Source organism: Rutilus rutilus (genome assembly GCF_951802725.1).
Source record: "Rutilus rutilus genome assembly, chromosome: 12".
Lineage (NCBI taxonomy): Eukaryota > Metazoa > Chordata > Actinopteri > Cypriniformes > Leuciscidae > Rutilus > Rutilus rutilus.
In genome coordinates, this window is record NC_140217.1 from 12,722,478 (window position 1) to 12,743,081 (window position 20,604).

The following is a 20,604-nucleotide window of genomic DNA, read 5'->3' on the forward strand; positions in this document are numbered from 1 at the left end:
CTACAGCAAAATGAAGCGCACTATGAAATAAAATTCACCATCAATTTCCAGCTGCCGGAATTGTGGGGGTACTCATCCAGCAAAACGTGACCAGTGTCCAGCCTTTGGCCAACAGTGCCATAACTGCAGAAAGCAGAACCACTTCAAAGGCCAGTGCAGGTCCGCCAAGTCAACTAGACCGAATAGACAGGTAAACCAGCTATATGCCGAAACAGACTCTGACAGTGACAGTCAAGACACATTCACCATTGAAGGCGTGTCTTTGCATGACGATGTAAAGGAAACTGACAAGGAAGGACATTGTTTTGTGATTGTCAATGACAAACAAATAAATCTGAAAGTGGACACAGGCGCGAAGTGTAATGTTATGTCTGTACACACATACAAACTTTTCCGGCACGCTGAAGAATTGCACATGCCAACTAAAAAAGTCAATCTTGTAGCGTTTGGCGGATCTATGATCAGACCAATTGGCACAGTGACACTATTATGCAGGCTGAATGAACAACAGTATAACCTGCAGTTTCAGGTTGTGAAAGAAAATGTTCACTCCATTCTTGGCCTGCAGGACAGCCTAGATATGAAACTGGTCACCTTCAGCAGTGAAGTGTTCCATTTGGACTGTGTAAAAGATCACACCCTGTCACAGAAAATGTTTCAGGAATATGCTGACCTGTTTAAAGATGAAGTCGGTAACTTACCGGTAACATACTCAATGAAACTAGATCCAGAAATAACACCTGTCGTCAGCCCTCCACGTCGTATCCCAGCTGCCATGCAAAAAAAAGTGGAACAAGAGCTCCAAAGAATGCAAACTCTGGGAGTAATTGAACCCGTGAATGAGCCCACAGAATGGGTTTAAAATCTGGTGGCCACCCATAAGAAAGAGACGGGTGATGTGCGCATCTGCATAGACCCCAGAAACCTAAACAAGGCCCTCATGCGCCCCCACCATCCCATGCGCACGGTGGAGGAAGTTGCCGCTCAAATGTCAGGTGCCACTATCTTTTCCGTCCTTGACGCCAAGAGCTCCTTCTGGCAAATCAGACTGGATGACGCCTCATCTCTCCGTACAACATTTACAACTCCATATGGCCGATTTAAATTCCTAAAGATGCCGTTCGGAATTAGTACAGCTTCAGAAGTGTTCCAAAGAGCCATGGAACAAATCTTCACAGGATATCCATGCGCTATAATCGTGGACGACATTATAATCGGTGGCAAAGATCCTGATGAGCATGAAAGAAACCTGAAAATGGTACTGGATCGTGCCAGACAGGTAAAACTGAGACTGATTCCAAGCAAATGCAAGTTCGGACTCAACGAGGTGAGCTATGTTGGGCACACATTCACAGATAAAGGACTAAAAGCAGACCCCAGAAAAATTAAAGCAATCAGTGAAATACCACCTCCAGAAGACAAGGCAGCTCTTCAGCGCTTTTTAGGGATGATAAACTACCTGGGCAAATTCATTCCTAACTTAAGTGAACTAACCACACCACTACGTCAGCTGCTTCACAACGGAGTGGTGTGGAATTGGACGGAGCACCAACAGGATGCTTTTGACATGCTCAAAACCTGCATCAGCAGCCCACCTGTACTCCATTACTATGACGTAAGACAACCAGTGACGCTCACCTGCGATGCTTCACAATATGGTTTAGGGGCTGCTTGCCTTCAAGAGGGAAATCCGGTGGCATACGCGTCTCGCACACTGACCCAAACGAAGATGAGATACGCGCAGATAGAAAAAGAACTCCTGGCAGTGGTCTTCACCTGCTACAAGTTCTACGACTACATCTACGGCAAGCCGGTCACGGTCGAGACAGACCACCAACCCTTGGTCACCATTCACAACAAACCATTTCATACCATCCCAGCGCGCCTACAACGCATGATGCTACAGTTGCAAAAATTCGACCTGACTCTCACCTATAAAAAAGGAAAGCACCTCTACTTAGCCGACACCCTCTCCCGTGCACCGAGACACAACGTCAGCCCCCAGATGTCAGAACGGCCAGAGTTCGAGGTGATGACAGTTCAACTAATATCTCCACGGTGCCTTGAAGAGCTCCGCCAACATACTGCCGCAGACACAGTATTGCAGAAACTCAGCCATTTCATTCAACGGGGCTGGCCAAGACGTCCGTGCAGCGTACCCATAGAGGTGAGACCTTTTTTTAGTTTCCGTGATGAACTCACCGTCGAAGACAGGGTCATTGTGAAAGGAAACAGGGCAGTCGTGCCCACTGCCTTGCACTCTGAATATCTTAAGGCGCTACATCTGGGACATACAGGAGTCGAATCCACCAAGAGTAGAGCGAGGGAAAGTGTTTTCTGGCCATCAATAAATGAGGACATCCAGGCTGCTATAATGGCATGCAGCGTCTGTAACAGCCTGAGGCCCCACCAGCAAAAAGAACCGCTAAAACTGCACACAGTCCCGGACCTGCCCTGGTCGCTTGTCGCCACAGACATATTTGAATGGAAGAATCACCACTACCTGGTGGTTGTTGATTCATACTCTGGGTGCTTTGAAATTGACCGACTCAGCAACTTGTCTTCACTGACAGTCATCAACAAGCTAATGCGTCATTTCTCAGTCCACGGCATACCACAGAAGTTGTTCTCTGACAATGGTACCCAGTATACTAGCCAGGCCTTCCATGACTTTGCCCGAACTTGGGATTTCCAGCATGTGACGAGCAGTCCTGAGTATCCACAGTCCAATGGCCTCAGTGAGAGGGCTGTAAGGAGTGCAAAGAGACTGTTAGAGACCACAGAGAGAGACGGGACAGATTTTTACCTGAATCTGCTTGGCCTACGAAACACACCCCGAGACAGCACTCTGGGCTCACCTGCACAAAGGCTGTTATCCCGTCACACTCGAACTATTTTGCCCATCTGCAAGCAATTGCTGAAACCAGCTGCAAGAACCCCGTCCTGCATCAAAGCGCAATTAACAAAGAAGTGGTGGGCACAAAAACACTACTATGACAAGACTAGCAAACCACTACGCCCTCTGGCACCAAACCAGGTGGTAAGACTCCAAACAAAAAAGGGACATGATAAAGTGGGAATTGTGAAGAAAAAGTGTGAGGAACCACGCTCATATGTGGTGGAGTCCGAAGGGAAGGAATACAGGCGTAACCGACGCCACATCCTGCCACTAATGGAGCCACAGCCTCCAAAGAGCACCACTTACACTGACGAATTGAACACAACAGGAAACACAGTTGATGCTGACATGGACAAAATGCAAGGGGTTGAAAGTACTGAACAAACGCCCTCAGAACAGTGTCACAGACAACCGAGCCCAGAAAAATCTCACACCAGCGTATACCAGCAAAACATGGAACCACAGGCAAAGAAATCAGTTCAAGCCACCACTTCCATGTATGTCACTAGGTCCGGCAGAGTTTCTAGGCCAAATACAAAATAGATGAACTGAACTTTCTGCTCAAGTATAATTAATCCAACATCTCAGAAATAAGATTAAAAAATAAGACAGTGTCCTTTAGGATTTGCATAATGTTTTTTTTTTTTGAAGATTAATTTAGTTGTGGGACATCCACAGAGTTCAGTTGAACCAGGTTATATATATATATATATATATATATATATATACATATGCAAAGTTATCCTTTATCTGTTGTTACTGCAGAGGATTTTGATTCTAAGTTGTTTATGTTCAGGAGCTACTGCTAAAGAAGGGGGATGTAGATAGGGGTACTGTTGTACTGTTTTGATCCTAGTGTGTTGCCGTATTAGGAAAAGACTCGCGAGAGTTGCGGGTGGGGGAACGAGATAATAACGTGAATGTAGATGTTGAAGGAACTGAATGACTCGTGATAGTCGAAGTCAATAAAGAAGAATCAAACTCTCATTCTGGTATTTATTGAACAAACAACACTTATCACAAGGTGGTAATAGTGAAACTTAAAAAACAAGGAGAGTGAAGTAGAAGAAGAGCAGCAGTACTACAGATGACATCAATGGGTGCTTCTCAATATCCCTCCTCGTTTCCTCACTCCTCCGTCCTCCATCCTATGACCCGGAAACCGATCGAGCTCAGCCATCTTGAACGACATCTCAATTCTCTAATTTCTCCACGAGGAGGCGAGGAATGAGGAGTGAGGAGGCTTCCAGAGGAGCTATGAGCGAGGATGCACAGGTGTATTTTGCGGAAGAGTTGTATCGACTAAAAGTGACGCACAAATACATTCTCCTCCCACTTCACATCGGTCACAATAATTTAATTTATACTTTACCTTTGCAGTTTATATAAACCACACATCTCACATAGCCTATTTCAACAGGTTGTCTTGCTTTATTATTATTTATTATGAATTTCTTAAATAACCAAACTTCAACAACATAAGGGCAGATCATTTGAGCGCTGCTGATGATGCTGTGAAGTGTACGCGTGAGTAATCAAGTATTCCATTGTATAAATAAGCTTTCCTTCAATTCCTCCGTCCTGCTTTTCTTTTCTTGCAGCCTTCCCTCGCATCCTACAGAGGGTGGAGCTGAGAAGCTTCAAATAAGAATTGAGAAGCACCCAATGGTTCCAGAGGAAGGGGCTCTGATTACATCGCCTAATTGGTTGTTTCATTGTAGAGACGTAACCTGTAGTAGGGGTGGTTTGTAGTACTGCAGGATGCAGTCGGACATTCTTGTATACAATCATTAGAATGCAATGCTTTTCAGATGATGCACTCTAACAGACATCTTTGTATGATGTGTGATTATTGAGCATTCGTTGTAAAAATGTTCCATCGCGTTCAATCCAAAATTTAAAGCAAGTTAAATAAAAAGGTAGATTGGTCTAATTTGAATTGAAAAAGGGTGATTGCCACTTGGTTAAAACTGCAAGTTAGTCAGACTAGTTCTTAAGACACAGTCTTAACATAGTGCCTATGTTTATGCAACTGTCTTGTATGCTTTTCTTTTCTTCAAAATAAGATATTTAAAGAATCTTTAAATAAATTTTTTTTTTTTTTTTTTTTTTTTTTTGTTGTTGTACAAGGTAGCATACAATCTCTTGTGTGTAAGTAATAATTCTTCTGAAAAGAGCATGCATTTCATGATGGTCCAGGCTGGTATAGTGCTGGTCTATTTGGTGAACCAGAATAGTCATGCTGTTCTCAAGCAAAACTGTCCACCAACACTCCCAATTCCCTTGCTGGGGACTATTGCATCTCATACCTTATGATGGCGACCGGCAATGCTGGATTTTTCCGCAGGGAGAATCACTTTTCATGATTAGAAATAATCAAAACATTGATTAACTTGTGTATGATCCAATAAAATAAAACCTCAAGTCATGGGACATAAAGGGTAAAAGTAATATAATAAACTATATGTATAATCCAATATGACAACATGTCAATAACATCAAAACTCTCATGACATCATCATACAAGCATCACACATTATTTTTGGGGGGCGAATTATTCCTTTAATTTCTTCGTACTTGAGTATTGATCGTCTGCATTGATCCTGCTTCAGGTATTGAGTTTTTAAATTGTTTTTTGGTGTCCAGTGCCCCCTACATTTGAGATCATCATGGAGGACTTGGATGTCTGTGTGGGGGAAACATCTCGTTTAGCTGTTGTTGTAGATGGAAAACCTGACCCTGAAATCCTCTGGTTCAAGGTACGTTTACACTCTTGAACATGTTAATTTCTATTCTATATATTTTTTTTGCTGTCCTTGATGATTTGTTCTGTTTGACTTTCAGGATAGTATTCTTCTTGTAGAAAGCAGTCGTTTTACATGTGTGTATGATGACAGAGAGTGCTCGCTTGTTGTTCTCAATGCTCAGCCTGAGGATGTGGGGGTCTACACTTGCACTGCTAAGAACATGGCTGGGTCAGTGTCCTGTAAGGCCGAGCTTACAGTCCATTCTGGTAAGTTATGCAAATTAGTTTGAATATGGCTAGCCTGGCCAAAAGCAGTTCTAGTGAATAACTCAAGGTTTATATATTTTTATTTATTCACAGCCAAAAATGTGGAGGAAGAAGAAGAGCAAATGGAAGATGAAGGCACAATTCTTCGGAGGATGCGTAGGCTGACTGATTACTATGACATACACAAAGAGATTGGCAGGTCAGATACCATACTAGAAGGACACTGCTATTATCAGTAGTGATGGGAAGTCCGGTTCTTTTCCACGAACCGGTTCTTTCGGACAGTTCGTTTCAATGAACCGGTTATAAAAACCGGTTCACCAGTTCTTTTACGTCCTCACGTAATGACGTCAATTCTATCATCCCGGCGGATAAAAATACATTCAAATAAAGGCATTTGTAATCATAACTTCAGTTAAATAATAGTAATCATCGTCATAATCATCTTGGATAAGTTTCTTACATTTACGTTTTCCAAATGAACCCTACAGGCGATGAGCAAACGCGGATGTTTCACATGTCTTAAAGATATAAAGTGAATAAACTGGTCTTCATCAATTGTATTTTATTTGTTATTAAATAAACTTTCATTTCGCCAAATTCGGCCCCTCATTTAAGTCCTCGGTTCACCTGTGCTCATGTATCAGCACAGCATGCAGTTGGCCGAAAGTTCGGTTCAGAGACGGTGCTATCACGCATGCTCAGTATCTCCAGCTCATCGGTTCTCCATATTGAACGTGTCTGAAAAAAAAACAGTTCTCAGTGATTCGAGAACCGCTGCAGCAACCAGTTCTTGTCTTGACTCAAGAAACTCTGTTGCAATAGGCCTGTATGTGCTGAGCTTAGAACTGCGGAAACCTTATACAGTCGGCAAAACTATACTGAACAAAATTATAAACGCTACACTTTTGTTTTTGCCCCCATTTTTCATGAGTTGAACTCAAAGATCTAAGACTTTTTCTATGTACACAAAAGGCCTATTTCTCTCAAATATTGTTCACAAATCTGTCTAAATCTGTGTAAGTGAGCACTTCTCCTTTGCTGAGATAATTCATCCACCTCACAGGTGTGGCATATCAAGATGCTGATAAGACAGCATGATTATTGTACAGGTGTGCCTTAGGCTGGCCACAATAAAAGGCCACTCTAAAATGTCTATAAACCGAACACTGTGTATATTTGGATCTGACAGGTCTGTAATGTCTTCATGTGTTCACAGAGGGGCTTTTTCATATGTCAAGCGAGTGACACAAAAAAAGGGTCAATCATTTGCAGCAAAATTCATCTCAGTGCGGGCAAAGAGAAAGACTTCTTCCCTGAGAGAGATGACCCTCCTGTCAGAGTTAGACCATGAGAAGATCATCCACTTCCACGATGCTTTTGAAAAGAGGCGTGTAGTGGTCATTATTACTGAACTGTATCCTTTCCCTCTGATTAAATATCCTTTTTTAAAAAGAAGCTGTTTGCTTGCATCATTATCCTTAAATGATTACAAAGGTGCCACGAAGAGCTTCTGGAAAGAATAACAAAAAGAACTACCATCTTAGAATCTGAGGTTGGTGTTTGAAGTGTGTATTCAGTTAAAATGAGTTGCTGCTGATTGATGCTAAAACAATGTAAGTAAATTACTTACAGATTAATATATTCCATAGAATTAATGTTTGTGTTCTATGTGCAGGTTCAGTCTATTATACGACAGCTACTTGAGGGTATCGCCTATCTTCACCATAATGACATAATTCATCTTGATATAAAGGTCATCAGATAAAACTGTATAATTTACTTAACGCTTTACTAATAATTTTAAATGACTGTTTTGACTTTTCAGAGAACAGTAATTATACAGTATGTGTGTGTATTTCAGCCTGAAAACATTCTCATGGCAGACCAGAAAAGTGATCACATTCGTATTTGTGATTTTGGCAATGCTCTAAAAGTCAAACCAAATGAAGAAATGTACTGCAAATATGGCACACCAGAATTTATTGCTCCTGAGATTGTAAACCAGTCACCCATCTCTAAATCTACAGACATTTGGTAAAAGACCATCACATCACCTAACTCTTTGACAGTTGGTTAAACTTTCATTCTCTATATTTTCTAAAACAACCTTTCTCTCCATAGGCCAGTGGGTGTCATAACTTACTTATGGTATGTATAGCCTATTTGACGATGACATCACGGTTTTCTCCAGATCGGCTATATATATAAATGAACTAAATTAATAACTTTTTTACAACAAAAATGAAACATCACAGAACTAACTTAAGCTGGACTGTGATGCTATTTTCTTCTGGAAACAAACTTTGTTGCCTTATTTTCCTTTTATCTCTGTAAAGCTGCTTTGAAACAATCTGTATTGTAATAAGCGCTGTTTAAATAAATGTTACTTGACTTGACTTTGAACTCTCCACTGACATAATTTTGCATTCAACATGTGTAACATGTCTTTATCTTTCACATAATTCACAGCCTAACAGGAGTTTCCCCATTTGCTGGGGAAAATGACCGTGACACTCTGCTGAACATCAGGAATTATAATGTTGCATTTGAGGAAAGCATGTTCAAAGACCTTTACAGAGAAGCAAAAGGGTTCATCATAAAGCTCCTTGTACCAAACAAACTGTAAGTGTTTATTGCACCACAATTGTTGATAAAATATGTCTGACGGTTGTAATTGTCATGAAGTTATGCTCTCTTTAATGTAATGTTCAACCATTTGTATTTTAGGAGACCTGATGCCACAGAATGTCTTTTTCATCCTTGGTTCAAGGTATGATAGAATATTAACAAACAGGCTGCAGTACCGATTAATGCAGTAAAACAAATTATTCATACACACTTCAGTTCATCACTTTTGGTAACTTTGACCCGACTCCTACCAACAGAAGCTGTGTACAAAATACATAGCTGCCATTCAACATAACAAAACAGAGATACGGTGCCTTGAAATATCTAATACCTTAATGCAATCTGCTAGCAATCACATCACTACATGGCACACGCCAATTGCATCTGCAGCCAATGGGCTTGCTTGCTTAACATTTACAATCCCATTTCCAAATGCAATAACATTCGCAATCTGGGATTTGTTAATTCTCTTGATCCTTTTTTGTTTACTGACAAAAGTACAAAGAAAAGTTTTCCAATGTTTTCACTGAACAACATAATAGTATTTTGTAAATATAAACACATTGTGATATTTATGGCTGCTTGCGGTGGAAACACAGAGTACCACCCCAAAGTTCCTCGTTCCTGGGGAAAGTTCATGCGGTGGAAACGTAGCTCAAGTTAGATTATCCAACTCTTTTGAAACAGTCCACAATGAGCAGGTGAATTGGCAATAGGTGAGGGAATCATGTTTTGGGTGTAAAAGAGCTTCTCAGTCTTTGTAAGCAAAGATGGGTCATGGCTCATCACTTTGAGATTTGTCAAACAATTCAAAAATCTAATTTCTCAATGCAAGATTGTAAAGAATTGATGTCTTTCACCATCTTCCATACATAGAAAAGATTCAGGGAATCCAGATGTCAGACTCTGTAAATGAAGGCAAAAGATCCACTTGCGAGTGAAACAGAAATGTTTATTGAACAATGCAGGAAATAGATAGAGATGCTGGTCAGTCGTCATGGGCAGAGAAGATGTTGAGCTCAGTAATGCAGGGACACAATGGGCAGATAATCCAGGCGACACAGATGATCCTCAGGAACACGAAAAGGCAAGAACCAGGAACAAAGTCTCAGGAACTGCAAGCACGGAGAATAATCCAGGAGAATCACAAAACGATCTGACAAAGACAGGAAATCACAGACAATAAATAGGACGCCAATCATGAAACTCAGCTGCCACTGATCCGCTCATCAGTAACGATAATGAGCCACACCCACCACACACAAACATACACACAACATAGCGAGGGCAAATCAGTGAACCCGTGAACCGTGACACCAGAGAAATCTCAGTCTGTGTAGGGCAAGGCAGGAGACCTCTGTTTAATGTGCGTGACCTTTGAGCCCTCAGACAGCATTGCATGAGAAACCATAATGCTACTCTGTTAAATACAGCCATGTGTGCTCAGGAGTACTTTAGAAACCAATTTTTACTTAACACAGTATGACACTGCATCAAGAAATGCCACTTGAATCTCTGCTACGCAAGGAGAGAGCTATACAACAGTTCTAAGCAGAGATGCCGGCGAGTTCTCTGGGCCCAAGCTCATCTCAGATGGTCTAAAAGACAGTGGAAATGTGTGCTGTGGTCAGAAGAGTCCATGTTTCAGCTTGTTTTTGGGAAAAACAATGCCTTTCATTTGTGTGAAGGTACCACTGACATGAAGGCATATATTTGGATTATACAGAGACATAAACTGCCATCAACATGACATCTTTCCAGGGAAGCAAGACAATGCCAGGCCTCATTCTGCACATGCTAAAACTGAGTTCTAGACACTCTGCACCATAGAAGGGATGTGCCTGACTGTCTGCCTGCAGTCCAGATCTGTCCTTATTGAAAATGTATGACCCATCATGAAAGGGAGAATAGGACAGTGACGACCACAGACTGTTGAGCAGTGGTCTTATATCAGACAAGATTGGGCAAATATTCCACTTGCAACACTTCAACAATTAGTATCCTTAATTCCCAAATGATTAAACAGTGTAATTATTACACTGTTTAATCATTTGGGAATTAAGGATACTAATCAAGTGTAGGTCAAGTGACACAGTGGTAAAAATGCCTCTGTCCTATCTTTTTTTGGAGTGTGTAGCAGCCATTAAAATCAAAACTTGTTTATATTTTCAAAATAAAATTAAGTTGGTCAGTGAAAACATTGGAAATATTTTCTTTGTACATTTGTCAGTTAAATAAAGGTTCAAGAGAATGATCAAATCACAGATTCTTGATTTTATAGCATTTTACAAAATGTCCCAACTATTCTGGAAATGGGGTTGTAAATAATTTGGTTCTGTCTTTGCTGTAAACAAGTCTTGCAGCATGCAAGCTCCAGCAGCTCCAGCTCTATAGGTCTGCTATTGGTAATGTCATGTATGCTATTTGTATGTCAGAAGTATGTCACATGCTTACAGCAGCTTGCCTGTGCATGTACTGTTAGTAGCAAGTCTCTGTAATTGCTCTGCAGCAACAGCGTAGCAGATCTATATTGAAAAGACCAAATACATTAACATTGTCATATCCATTACCATGGTAAAGTATTCCAAGAGTCGTTATGCTTGAAATGTTTACACATTAATCTTATTGTCATATTTTCCTTAGTCACTGACAAAGGGAAAAAGCATCATCACAACATCACATAAGCAAGTACTAGCCCGACGGAAATGGCAGGTAAACAATAATATTAATAAATAAATAAAAACATTAAAAAAAACGTAACATTTAAAAAAAAAAGTTGATTACCTTACTCAGTTTTTTTTTTTTTTTTTTAGTGTTCACTTATTAGATACAAGTCTAAAATGGTGATGAGATCCATATCAGAATTGCTGGATGACTCTTCAAGCCATGTGTCCCTTGCTGTGCCTAGAAACCTTAAAGACTGCTCACCACCTCCATTGTCGTCCTCCGACTCAGATGAGGACACTGATGAACTTCCTTTCATCCCTATGCCCCACACAATGATGTTGTTCTCTGGTTCCTGGATGTCTCTTACTGAGATTCATGAGGATGATGATAATGTCATCAGAGGATCCAATGATACCTACCAAAAAAACAGTCATTGGCTCGAAGACATCACAGAATGTCAGGCAACTGATCGACAGGAGAATGTAGACCACCTGGAGATTGCAGAAAGGACTGAACACTTGAAAGAATCCTTGCAAAGGGGTGACAGTGTAGAAGCTGAACAGGTAGCAGCCAAGTCCAGAAGAGAGCTGATGCGAAGAGGGAGTTCTGCTGACAGTGCACTTCTACTGCAGATCACACCTGAAGATGGTAATGTGAATGATAATACAAATGAAAGTCAAAAGCACATGAAAAAGGCAGTTTCCATGGAGCTTCCACACAGGAGCAGTAGTCCAAAGACGGGCAAGCTGAGCAAGGAAGACTATGCTCTAAAACTTGATCTTATGAGGCAGAGGTTGCTAAGATGGGGCACTGTTGACAAGAATATGAGTGGTCTTCGTGGCCCCCTACTTGAGACACTGGGTGTTGATGATGACAGGCGGACTGCCTCTTTGGATCGTAACTTCAGACATGCCAGGTTGAGTGCTTCAGGAGTTTCTCAGGCATTCACCACTGACAGTCCTAGGGAAACAAAAACTGTATCCAGGAAGAGGTCTTCTTTAAGGGAGGGAAACTCAGAGTCAGTTTCACTACATAGGAGATCTGGAGCCCCACTAGAGATTCCCTCCCTTTTTCTGGAAGCCAAATCTAATATCACAGATCAAACCAAGGCTGGTCCGACGCCTGTGTTTCCAAGAGAAATTTCTTCCAAGCCACCAACTCCAGACTTGGAAAATAAACAGGTATCTAAGGAAGAAGAGGCTATTGGTAATGTCCATATAATAAATACCTCCCAGCCTGAATCTATATTAGATGACACCGAGAAGGAGTTAGAGAAGATGGAAGAACACACATTCTCTCAAGACAGTGTGAAAGGAAAGATTAATAAAAGTACTAAATTTTGTCTTGATATACTTCCACATGACATATCCTCAAATTATTCAAGTAAAGTGCAGGTAAATGGCAAACAGGCATCCTCTCTCTCAGTGCTACCCACCCCTATCTTGAAAATCTCACAGCCAGATACTCAACCTACCACTGGACATCCAGTTGTTTTTGCTGCTGCTTCGTCTGCATACCAGCCGACTCTTAGAATGGATATCAAAGATATTGATTCAGAGGAACTTTTTGAGGCAAGATTTAAGAAGAGGGAATCATCTTTGACACATGGCCTGAAACGATTAACAAGGGCAAAGTCTGAAGAAAATTCACCAGTTCTTCCACGGAGATCAAATGAAGAGGTTTATCGACCTGGCCCTGTAGGAGCCCCATTGGAGCTTGGACATAGAGGATTACAGGAAAAATCCAAGTCTGTCCAAGACCTCAGGGAGGTGGAGAAAGAATCTGGGCTTGGACTTTTTGGAAGATTCTCTATGCGTGCAAGGAGATTGCAACCCATTCATAAAAAAGGGAAAGACGAGACCTCAGATTCTGTCACTAACAAACGACGAGTTACCTGGGCTATGGGACGTAGCAAGTCCCTAGACAAAAAAGAAGTTGAGATAGGAAGGTTTGATAACACTATAGATACAAACAAAGCAAATCTTGTGAAAGATAAGAAAGTTGCTGAATTGCCTGTCCTTGCTGTGCAACATAAATTCGAATCTAATGTTTCAGAAATATTTGATAGAGTGCATAGTAAGTCAAAAGACAGAAAGGACAAGGAAACTAGACCCCACGTTGATGCAGAAACTCTAAAAGAAGAGAAGCAATACATCAAGAAAATAAATGATTCCCCAGTTCTGGCATTGCGAAAAAAGTTTGAGTCAAAGGTATCTGGATTTTCATTAAGAAAACAAAGTCAGCCTGACAAGACGGGGGGAGAAGAAGAAACTAGAAATGAAGGACAGATAACACCTTTGCTCTCATGTCATCGCCGCTCTCAGTCTGATGGACTCATTCACAAGAATGTGGACATTCCAGAGAACCAGCTTTCCTCGCATACTGCTACTACATCATCCAAAGAAACACTGAACTACACTTCTAGTAGTACTTCTGTAGAGTCCTTTCAGAGTATGTATTATTCAGTTTATGCAAAAAGAAATTTTCAGTTATCCAAAACTATTCCCACACTATTCCAAGTATGTAAGTTGTTGCTAAGTATGCTAGTTAGATAGTGTAACTTTATGAGTTAAGCTTTGGAAACTAATTTATGCAAATTATGAAGAGACATTAACTGCAAAATTGCATTAAAAGCATTTCTTTGTTGACAGCTCCTGAAACTGACATAAGGTCTAGGTGGGACAGATGGGGTTTGTCCAGAATTAAGAGAGATAGGACACCATCTAAATCAAGTACACCTGCAACTCCAAAAGAAGGTGAAACAAAACATGTAATTCCATTCCTTCTGCTCCTGGTATGCCAAGTGCTACAGTTTTGATCAGCAATTCCAATTAATAATTCATCCATTTTTTTTTTTTTTTAGATTTTCCTCCAGTTTTCCATATTACACTAAAGGACCATGTTCTTCTTGAAGGAAGTCCAGTCACCCTTAGTTGTCTTCCAGCTGGTAGTCCTGAGCCTATAATAGTATGGATGAAAGGTATTTTTCATTCATTGGTTTACTTTTAATTATGAAAAAGGTAGTTCTCCAAAAAAAGAGAGTTTTCAAAAAAAGTTTTTTTTTTACTTTTCTCCGTTTCTATTCGTAGATAAGAAACCTTTGGAGATTCATGACAGAATGAGCTTAGTGGCCTGCCCAGATGGAAGGCAACTTTTGATGATCATGAAGACCTCTAAGAAGGATGCTGGAATCTATGAATGTGTAGCCACTAATAACCTGGCTTCTGCAACTAGTTCCTGTATTCTGTCCTTAGCCTGTAAGCTATGGAAGATTGCTTACTATTTAGTATCCACCTTTTTCCTACGCCCTATGATGCTTTGCGCAAATTATGAGAGTAACTTCCGTTAAACTGTAAACAATCAGTAAAAGGTTTGCTCTATCAATGCAATAATACGCAAAAAAAAAAAAAAAAAAAAAAAAAAAATGGGTTCAATGAAATTACCTTGTTCTACTCACCCATCGAACATTAAAGGGAAACGTCTCGGTTACGTATGTAACCCTTGTTCCCTGAAGAGGGAACGAGATGCTGTGTCGAAAGCACCTGCGCCCCTGGAGTGGAGCTGAAGTCAAGATTGTAGAATCTAATGAACGTATGCGGTGATGACCAGCCTGCCGCATCACAAACATCATGTAGTGAAGCTCCTGACAATAAAGCTTTAGAAGCAGCCATACTCCTAGTCGAGTGAGCTCGTACTGCCAAAGGTGAAGGCTGACCAGCCGACTCATAAGCAAGTGAGATAGCCTCAACCACCCACTTGCTCATTTTCTGCTTAGATGCAGGACACCCCTTCCTGGGTGACCCAAAACAAACAAAGCACTGTTCAGATTTCCTCCACAGGGTAGCTCTGTGGACGCAAGCATCTTAAACCCTAACCGGGCAGAGCAGATTTAGTTTCTCTTGGTCTGACATCAGAAAAGGAGGAGGACAAAATGCCTGCAGTACTATAGGCCTAACAGTGTTAGTAGGGACCTTAGGAACATAGCCTGGCCTAGGATGGAGAAAAGCCTTTACCATGCCAGGCGAGAATTCCAGGCATGAGGGAGAAACCGAGAGAGCTTGAATGTCTCCAATTCTTTTGAGAGACGAGATAGCAAGCAGAAAGATTGAGAGTAATGAATTTCTCAGAAACTTCTTCAATAGGCTCTAACGGAGCTAGGGAGAGGCCTTCTAATACAATGGCCAAATCCCAGGTCGGCACCCTCGTGCGTACTGCTGGCCTCAGTCTCAAAGTGCCACGAAGGAAACGTGTTATAAGTGGATGTCTCCCCAGAGAAACTCCACTCAAAGGGGGGTGGTAAGCAGCTAGTGCCGCCACGTACACCTTAAGTGTGGAGGGGGATAGCCCTGCGGAGAAGGGCCAGCACTGCACCCACCGGGCAGTTAACCGGGTCCAACTGGTGTTCTCCACACCAAGAAGTGAAAAGTCTCCACTTCAAGGCATATAACATCCTCATGGACGGAGGTCTAGGGTGGAGGATGGTCTCAACAACCTCAGTTAAGAGACCAGAACTCATGAGCTGGGCCCCCTCAGAGGCCAAGCCCACATGTTTCCACAGTTCTGGGCGGGGGTGAAGAATCGACCCACTCGCCTGAGAGAGTAGAGAAGAGACACTAGGTCCGCAAACCATACTCAGGCCGGCCAGAACAGGGCTACCAACAATAGACTGACCCCGTCCCGGCGAACCCTTTCCAGAACTCCTGGGAGCAGAGCAATCGGGGGAAATGCGTACAGACGTGACCTCGGCCATGCCTGCACCATAGCGTCCAACCCCAGAGGGGCTGGATGGCTTGGAGAGAACCACAGTGGACAATGTGATGTCTCCCTGGAAGCAAACAGGTCTACCTTGGCATGACCGAAATTCTTCCGCAGGAGCTCCACCACCTCGGGGTGGAGTCTCCATTCCCCGGGCCTCGGCCCCTGCCTCGACAGGATGTCGATGACAGAATTCTAGACAATTTATGTGCACTGAGAGATGATGGTCCTGCCACAGACCCCAACCTGTGAGGGAAGCATCCGTCTGTAAGGACATTAACTCAAAGGGGAAATATTAATAATAATCCATAATTACCAATTATGATTAATTATTAATATTTGGGTCAGTTAATTAGATTAACTTTTAGGTAAGCTAATTAATATTACAATCAATTAATCAGTTCCAATGAACTCTTTGATTATTCATTTATTCTAAGAAAAGTGTATCTTTCATCGTCACTGAAAAATAATTATTCCTTAGCATGTACAGAAATTAGAGCATACTGTAACGAAATCAAAATCGTAAAAGGGACTTTGTATGCAAACAGAGGATCAGAAATCAAATTCATAATTGTGCACAAGTTTTATTAACTAAATCACAAACATAATTAACACTAAACAAACATAAATACATTCATCCATCCATACATACATGCATAGGTAAAGGGGTGAGTGATGTGGAACCGGAAACAGGAAATAGAACTATGGAGCAAGATCTATTTTTGTATGAAAAGAACCATAAGTTTATCATTTTCAGCGCACCTCATAAAAATAGATACTTGCATGATCAATTCTTGAAGTGGTTGAAGATTGAATTCGTTGCTGGGTCCTTGAGTGTCAAAAGTCATGGTGCGAGTTGCAATCGTTTCTTCTCCGTTGGATGAAGAAGATAGGATGAACTTGTATTGTCACTGTTCTCATGGCTGGAGTGCAGATTGTGGCCTCCACGCTCTGCCGGCAGGACACAAAGAGCACATGGTGAAAGTTGCGAGGGACTTCGTCCGTGTTGAATGACATCTCTGAACTCCTGAAGTTGTCCTTGATGCTGGAGTGAGCACATGTCCTGGAAGCTTCGAAGCCTCATGCCCTGGGCCTGTTGAGGCCATGCTGGAACACACGGCATCCTTAAGGCAAGAGTTGTCCGTTTTCTTCTTGGTTGTATTTTAGGAAGGCAGGCTGACTCGGCCTGCAGAGGCCTGCAGGGCCCAGTGGGGGGAAGGGCCCCCCCATGGGATTCACTTGAAGCTGCAGTTTAGGTCCGAGGACAAGAGCTAAAAAGGGCCGGATCTTGTGGTCAGTGACTTTTAAAGCTTGACAAAGGACAGCCCTATGCAGGCTAGTTTACCCAATGAGAAGGGTAGAATTTCTGGCGGGAGTTTCCTCTGTCACCAGGATTTACGTGCTCTTTCGGACTGGCATGCTGGATTGGTGTTTAATGACACTACTAAGGAAGATTCTTAGTAATACTAATGTGTTGCACAGCTATTGGCATATCATGTACACAATCATTTCGATCTTCAAAGTACCAATTTATCGAGTCCAAACATGGTATAAGTGGGGTTACATTGACAGTTGGTCCTGTAATAACTACATAGTATCAAAGAGATCATAGTATCAACAGAATTATTAAAAGACAAAACACACAACAGTAAATCATTCTCAAAATGTTCTGGAATGCATGTTCATTTCATGTTAGTCAGTTCATCAATAAATGAATGCAGGAGAGTTGGTTCTGATATCTGTGTCAGAGTTAGTTACTTGTTAGCATTCCTGAGAGTCATAAAAACATCCTATCTGATCGTGGCCATGGCAACCAGGCCCCTTTTGCCCCGCCTGGGGGGTTGGGACCACAGCTCTCGGATGAAAGTTTTTAAAGATTTGTTTGTGCATATGGTAAATAAATGTGTCTGATTTGTCTCAGTCGCTACACGTCGTTAACGTGACGTGACGACAAGGACCCTGATCATGCAGACTGGGTTTCCCCTCGGGGAGATTCCTTGTTCCTGAGCCACCACTGCAACAGTCTCATGTACAACAGGCCGCAAGGTGTAACATTGGACGTTACCGCCATCAGACCTAACAATCTCTGAGACTGCTTTACAGTGAGCGACTGGCCTAACTTTGCTTGTTTCAAAGCTGAGAGAATCGAAGCGATATGAGCAGGAGACAGACGTGCCTGCATCGTCGTCGAATCTCAAACCATGCCCAGCAAGGTGGTCCTCTGTAATAGAGATAGCACACTTTTCTTGGCATTCAGCCTCGAACCCAATTTCTTAAAGTGAGTGAGAACGACATCTCGATGCCGAACCACCTGATGCTCCGATGGAGCTAGGATCAACCAATCGTCGATATCATTTAAAATGTGGATGCCCTGGAGTCGCAGTGGAGCCAGAGCTGCATCCATGCATTTCGTGAATGGGCGGGGAGACAGAGCTAGGCCGAAAAGAAGAACACGATATTGGTATGCTTTGCCCCCGAAAGCAAACCTCAGGAACTTCCTGTGTTGTGGAAGGATGGAAACATGGAAGTAAGCGTCCTTTAGGTCTATTGTGACAAACCAGTCCTCGGATATGATTTTTGACACAATCTGTTTGAGAGCGAGCATCTTGAATTTGAGCTTCCCTATTGTGCGATTTAACAGGCTCAGATCTAAAATTGGACGTAACCCCCATCCTTCTTTGGGACAATGAAGTACCGGCTGTAATAACCTGACTCCCTGCTGGGAGGAGGAACCCGTTCTATAGCCTCCTTTTGCAAAAGAGCCTTTACCTCCTGTTCCATTACCAGAGCTTGCTCAGGGCCCACCACTGTGGGTAGGACCCCTCTGAATCGAGGTGGATTCAGAGGGGTCCTCTGCATCTACAGCCGGCCCCGCCCTGCGTGACTCACATTTTACAGAAACAAACTCATTTACACCCCTTTTTTTGGCTCAGTGGTGGAATTTGAGATTCTCGCGCTGGAGACCCGAGTTAAAATCTCGGCTGCGCTGAATCGAACGACCTTGCGCCGGCCCGGCCCGGCGTGACTCACTCTCTTTGGCAACGTCCGAAAACGGGGTTGGTCGGGCTCAAATTGACCCCACCCCCCCATGTAATCCCAGCAATATATGCTACATTCCCCAGTCCCCTCTTCTCAGGTGGCTGGAAATGTTGATGTTGCAGTCAATGGGCCTGTTATTCATAACACGCACGCCTGCAAGCAGACGCTGTTTTTACGGTGATGCAAATAGAGCACAAAAGGGAGCTCTATTCTGTAGGTTACATGCCCACTAAAAAGTGCGCACCCCTACACACAGGCACTGTTCCCACAGTTTCAATCTTCCCCTGACTCAGGCTGGAAGTTTAATAAATGTAGCGCGTGTGCCTACTGTGATGTATGCACCCATACACACAACCACTGTTTCCACAGTCTTAAACTTTTCCCTAGCTCACGCTGGAAGTCTAATAAACATAGCGCGTGTGCCTACTGTGATGTATGCACCCCTACACTCAAACACTGTTTCAACAGCCTCAAAATGCCGGCCGGACGGCTGGGTCCCTAAAACATGGATGTGGCTCTCTTCCCCCTGAGACAGCGGGGAATGCGCATTCTGAACTACCTCGACGACTGGCTCATACTGACTCAGTCAGAGGCGGAGTCTCTTACTCACAAAGACTGGCTCCTCGACCATCTAGAACGTCTTGGGCTCAGAGTGAACCTTGCCAAGAGTATGCTGTCCCCTAGCCAACGGATCACGTTCCTGGGAACAGTTCTCGACTCCGTACATTTGAGAGCATGCCCCACACCGGACCGAGCTCTATCAATTCAGCGGCTCGCCGCGTCGTTCAAAGAGAGCTCCAGTGTACCCCTCCAAACGTTTCAGAGGATCTTGGGCCTTATGGCTTCGGCATCATCAGTACTCCAACTAGGCCTACTGCGTATGCGACCTCTTCAGTTGTGGCTAACACCTCAAGTACCAGCCCATGCATGGCGCTAGGGCCTCGTGAACATCAGGGTGGACCAGCGCTGTATCAAAGCCCTGGACCCCTGGAAAAACACCAGCCGGTACCAGCAGGGTGTGAGCATGGGTCTGGTTTCAGAGAGGAGGGTCATTTCAACAGACGCTTCCAACTCCGGTTGGGAAGCTCTGTACGAGGGCAGGCCTGCCTCCGGCCTCTGGTCGAGCTCGGAGAAACGCCTACACATCAACTGCCTCGAGATGAGAGCGGTTTTTCTAGCCCTAAAAACCTTCCTCCCATATCTGGCGGGACACCACGTCTTGATCCGCACGGACAACATGTCAGTGGTCTCCTACATAAATCGCCAGGGCGGCCTCAGGTCTTGCAACCTGTTCGCCATAGCCACACAGCTACTGCTATGGGCTCAAGCCAACCTGCGCTCACTCAGGGCAGCTCACGTGCCGGGCACGATGAACATAGGAGCAGACATGCTTTCTCGGGGCAATGTTCTTGGAGGTTCCTGTTATGGGAGGTCTTCAGGAAGGCAGAAGTAGACCTCTTCGCCTCAGAAGACAACTGTCACTGCCCAGTCTTCTTTTCAAAGAGCAGGGATGCGCTGGCCCACGTGTGGCCCAGCCTCCCCCTTTATGCGTTTCCTCCGGTCTTGATGCCCACCCAGGCCATCGAACGGATCAGGAACA

General features: G+C 43.1%; 1 protein-coding gene across 1 annotated transcript in view; it reads left to right on the plus strand.

Annotated features, from left to right (window-relative positions):
• spega (striated muscle enriched protein kinase a) overlaps positions 1-20,604 on the plus strand; it is a 91,856-nt gene that overhangs the window by 62,498 nt on the left and 8,754 nt on the right. The window contains exons 16-30 of the mRNA XM_084426701.1: positions 5,546-5,658; positions 5,744-5,912; positions 6,006-6,111; positions 7,132-7,329; positions 7,410-7,467; positions 7,591-7,668; positions 7,777-7,949; positions 8,037-8,063; positions 8,385-8,537; positions 8,643-8,685; positions 11,187-11,255; positions 11,357-13,661; positions 13,862-13,966; positions 14,074-14,190; positions 14,300-14,467. Coding sequence (XP_084282827.1) covers positions 5,546-5,658; positions 5,744-5,912; positions 6,006-6,111; positions 7,132-7,329; positions 7,410-7,467; positions 7,591-7,668; positions 7,777-7,949; positions 8,037-8,063; positions 8,385-8,537; positions 8,643-8,685; positions 11,187-11,255; positions 11,357-13,661; positions 13,862-13,966; positions 14,074-14,190; positions 14,300-14,467 — 3,882 coding nt within the window. The remainder of the gene's footprint in view (positions 1-5,545; positions 5,659-5,743; positions 5,913-6,005; positions 6,112-7,131; positions 7,330-7,409; positions 7,468-7,590; positions 7,669-7,776; positions 7,950-8,036; positions 8,064-8,384; positions 8,538-8,642; positions 8,686-11,186; positions 11,256-11,356; positions 13,662-13,861; positions 13,967-14,073; positions 14,191-14,299; positions 14,468-20,604) is intronic.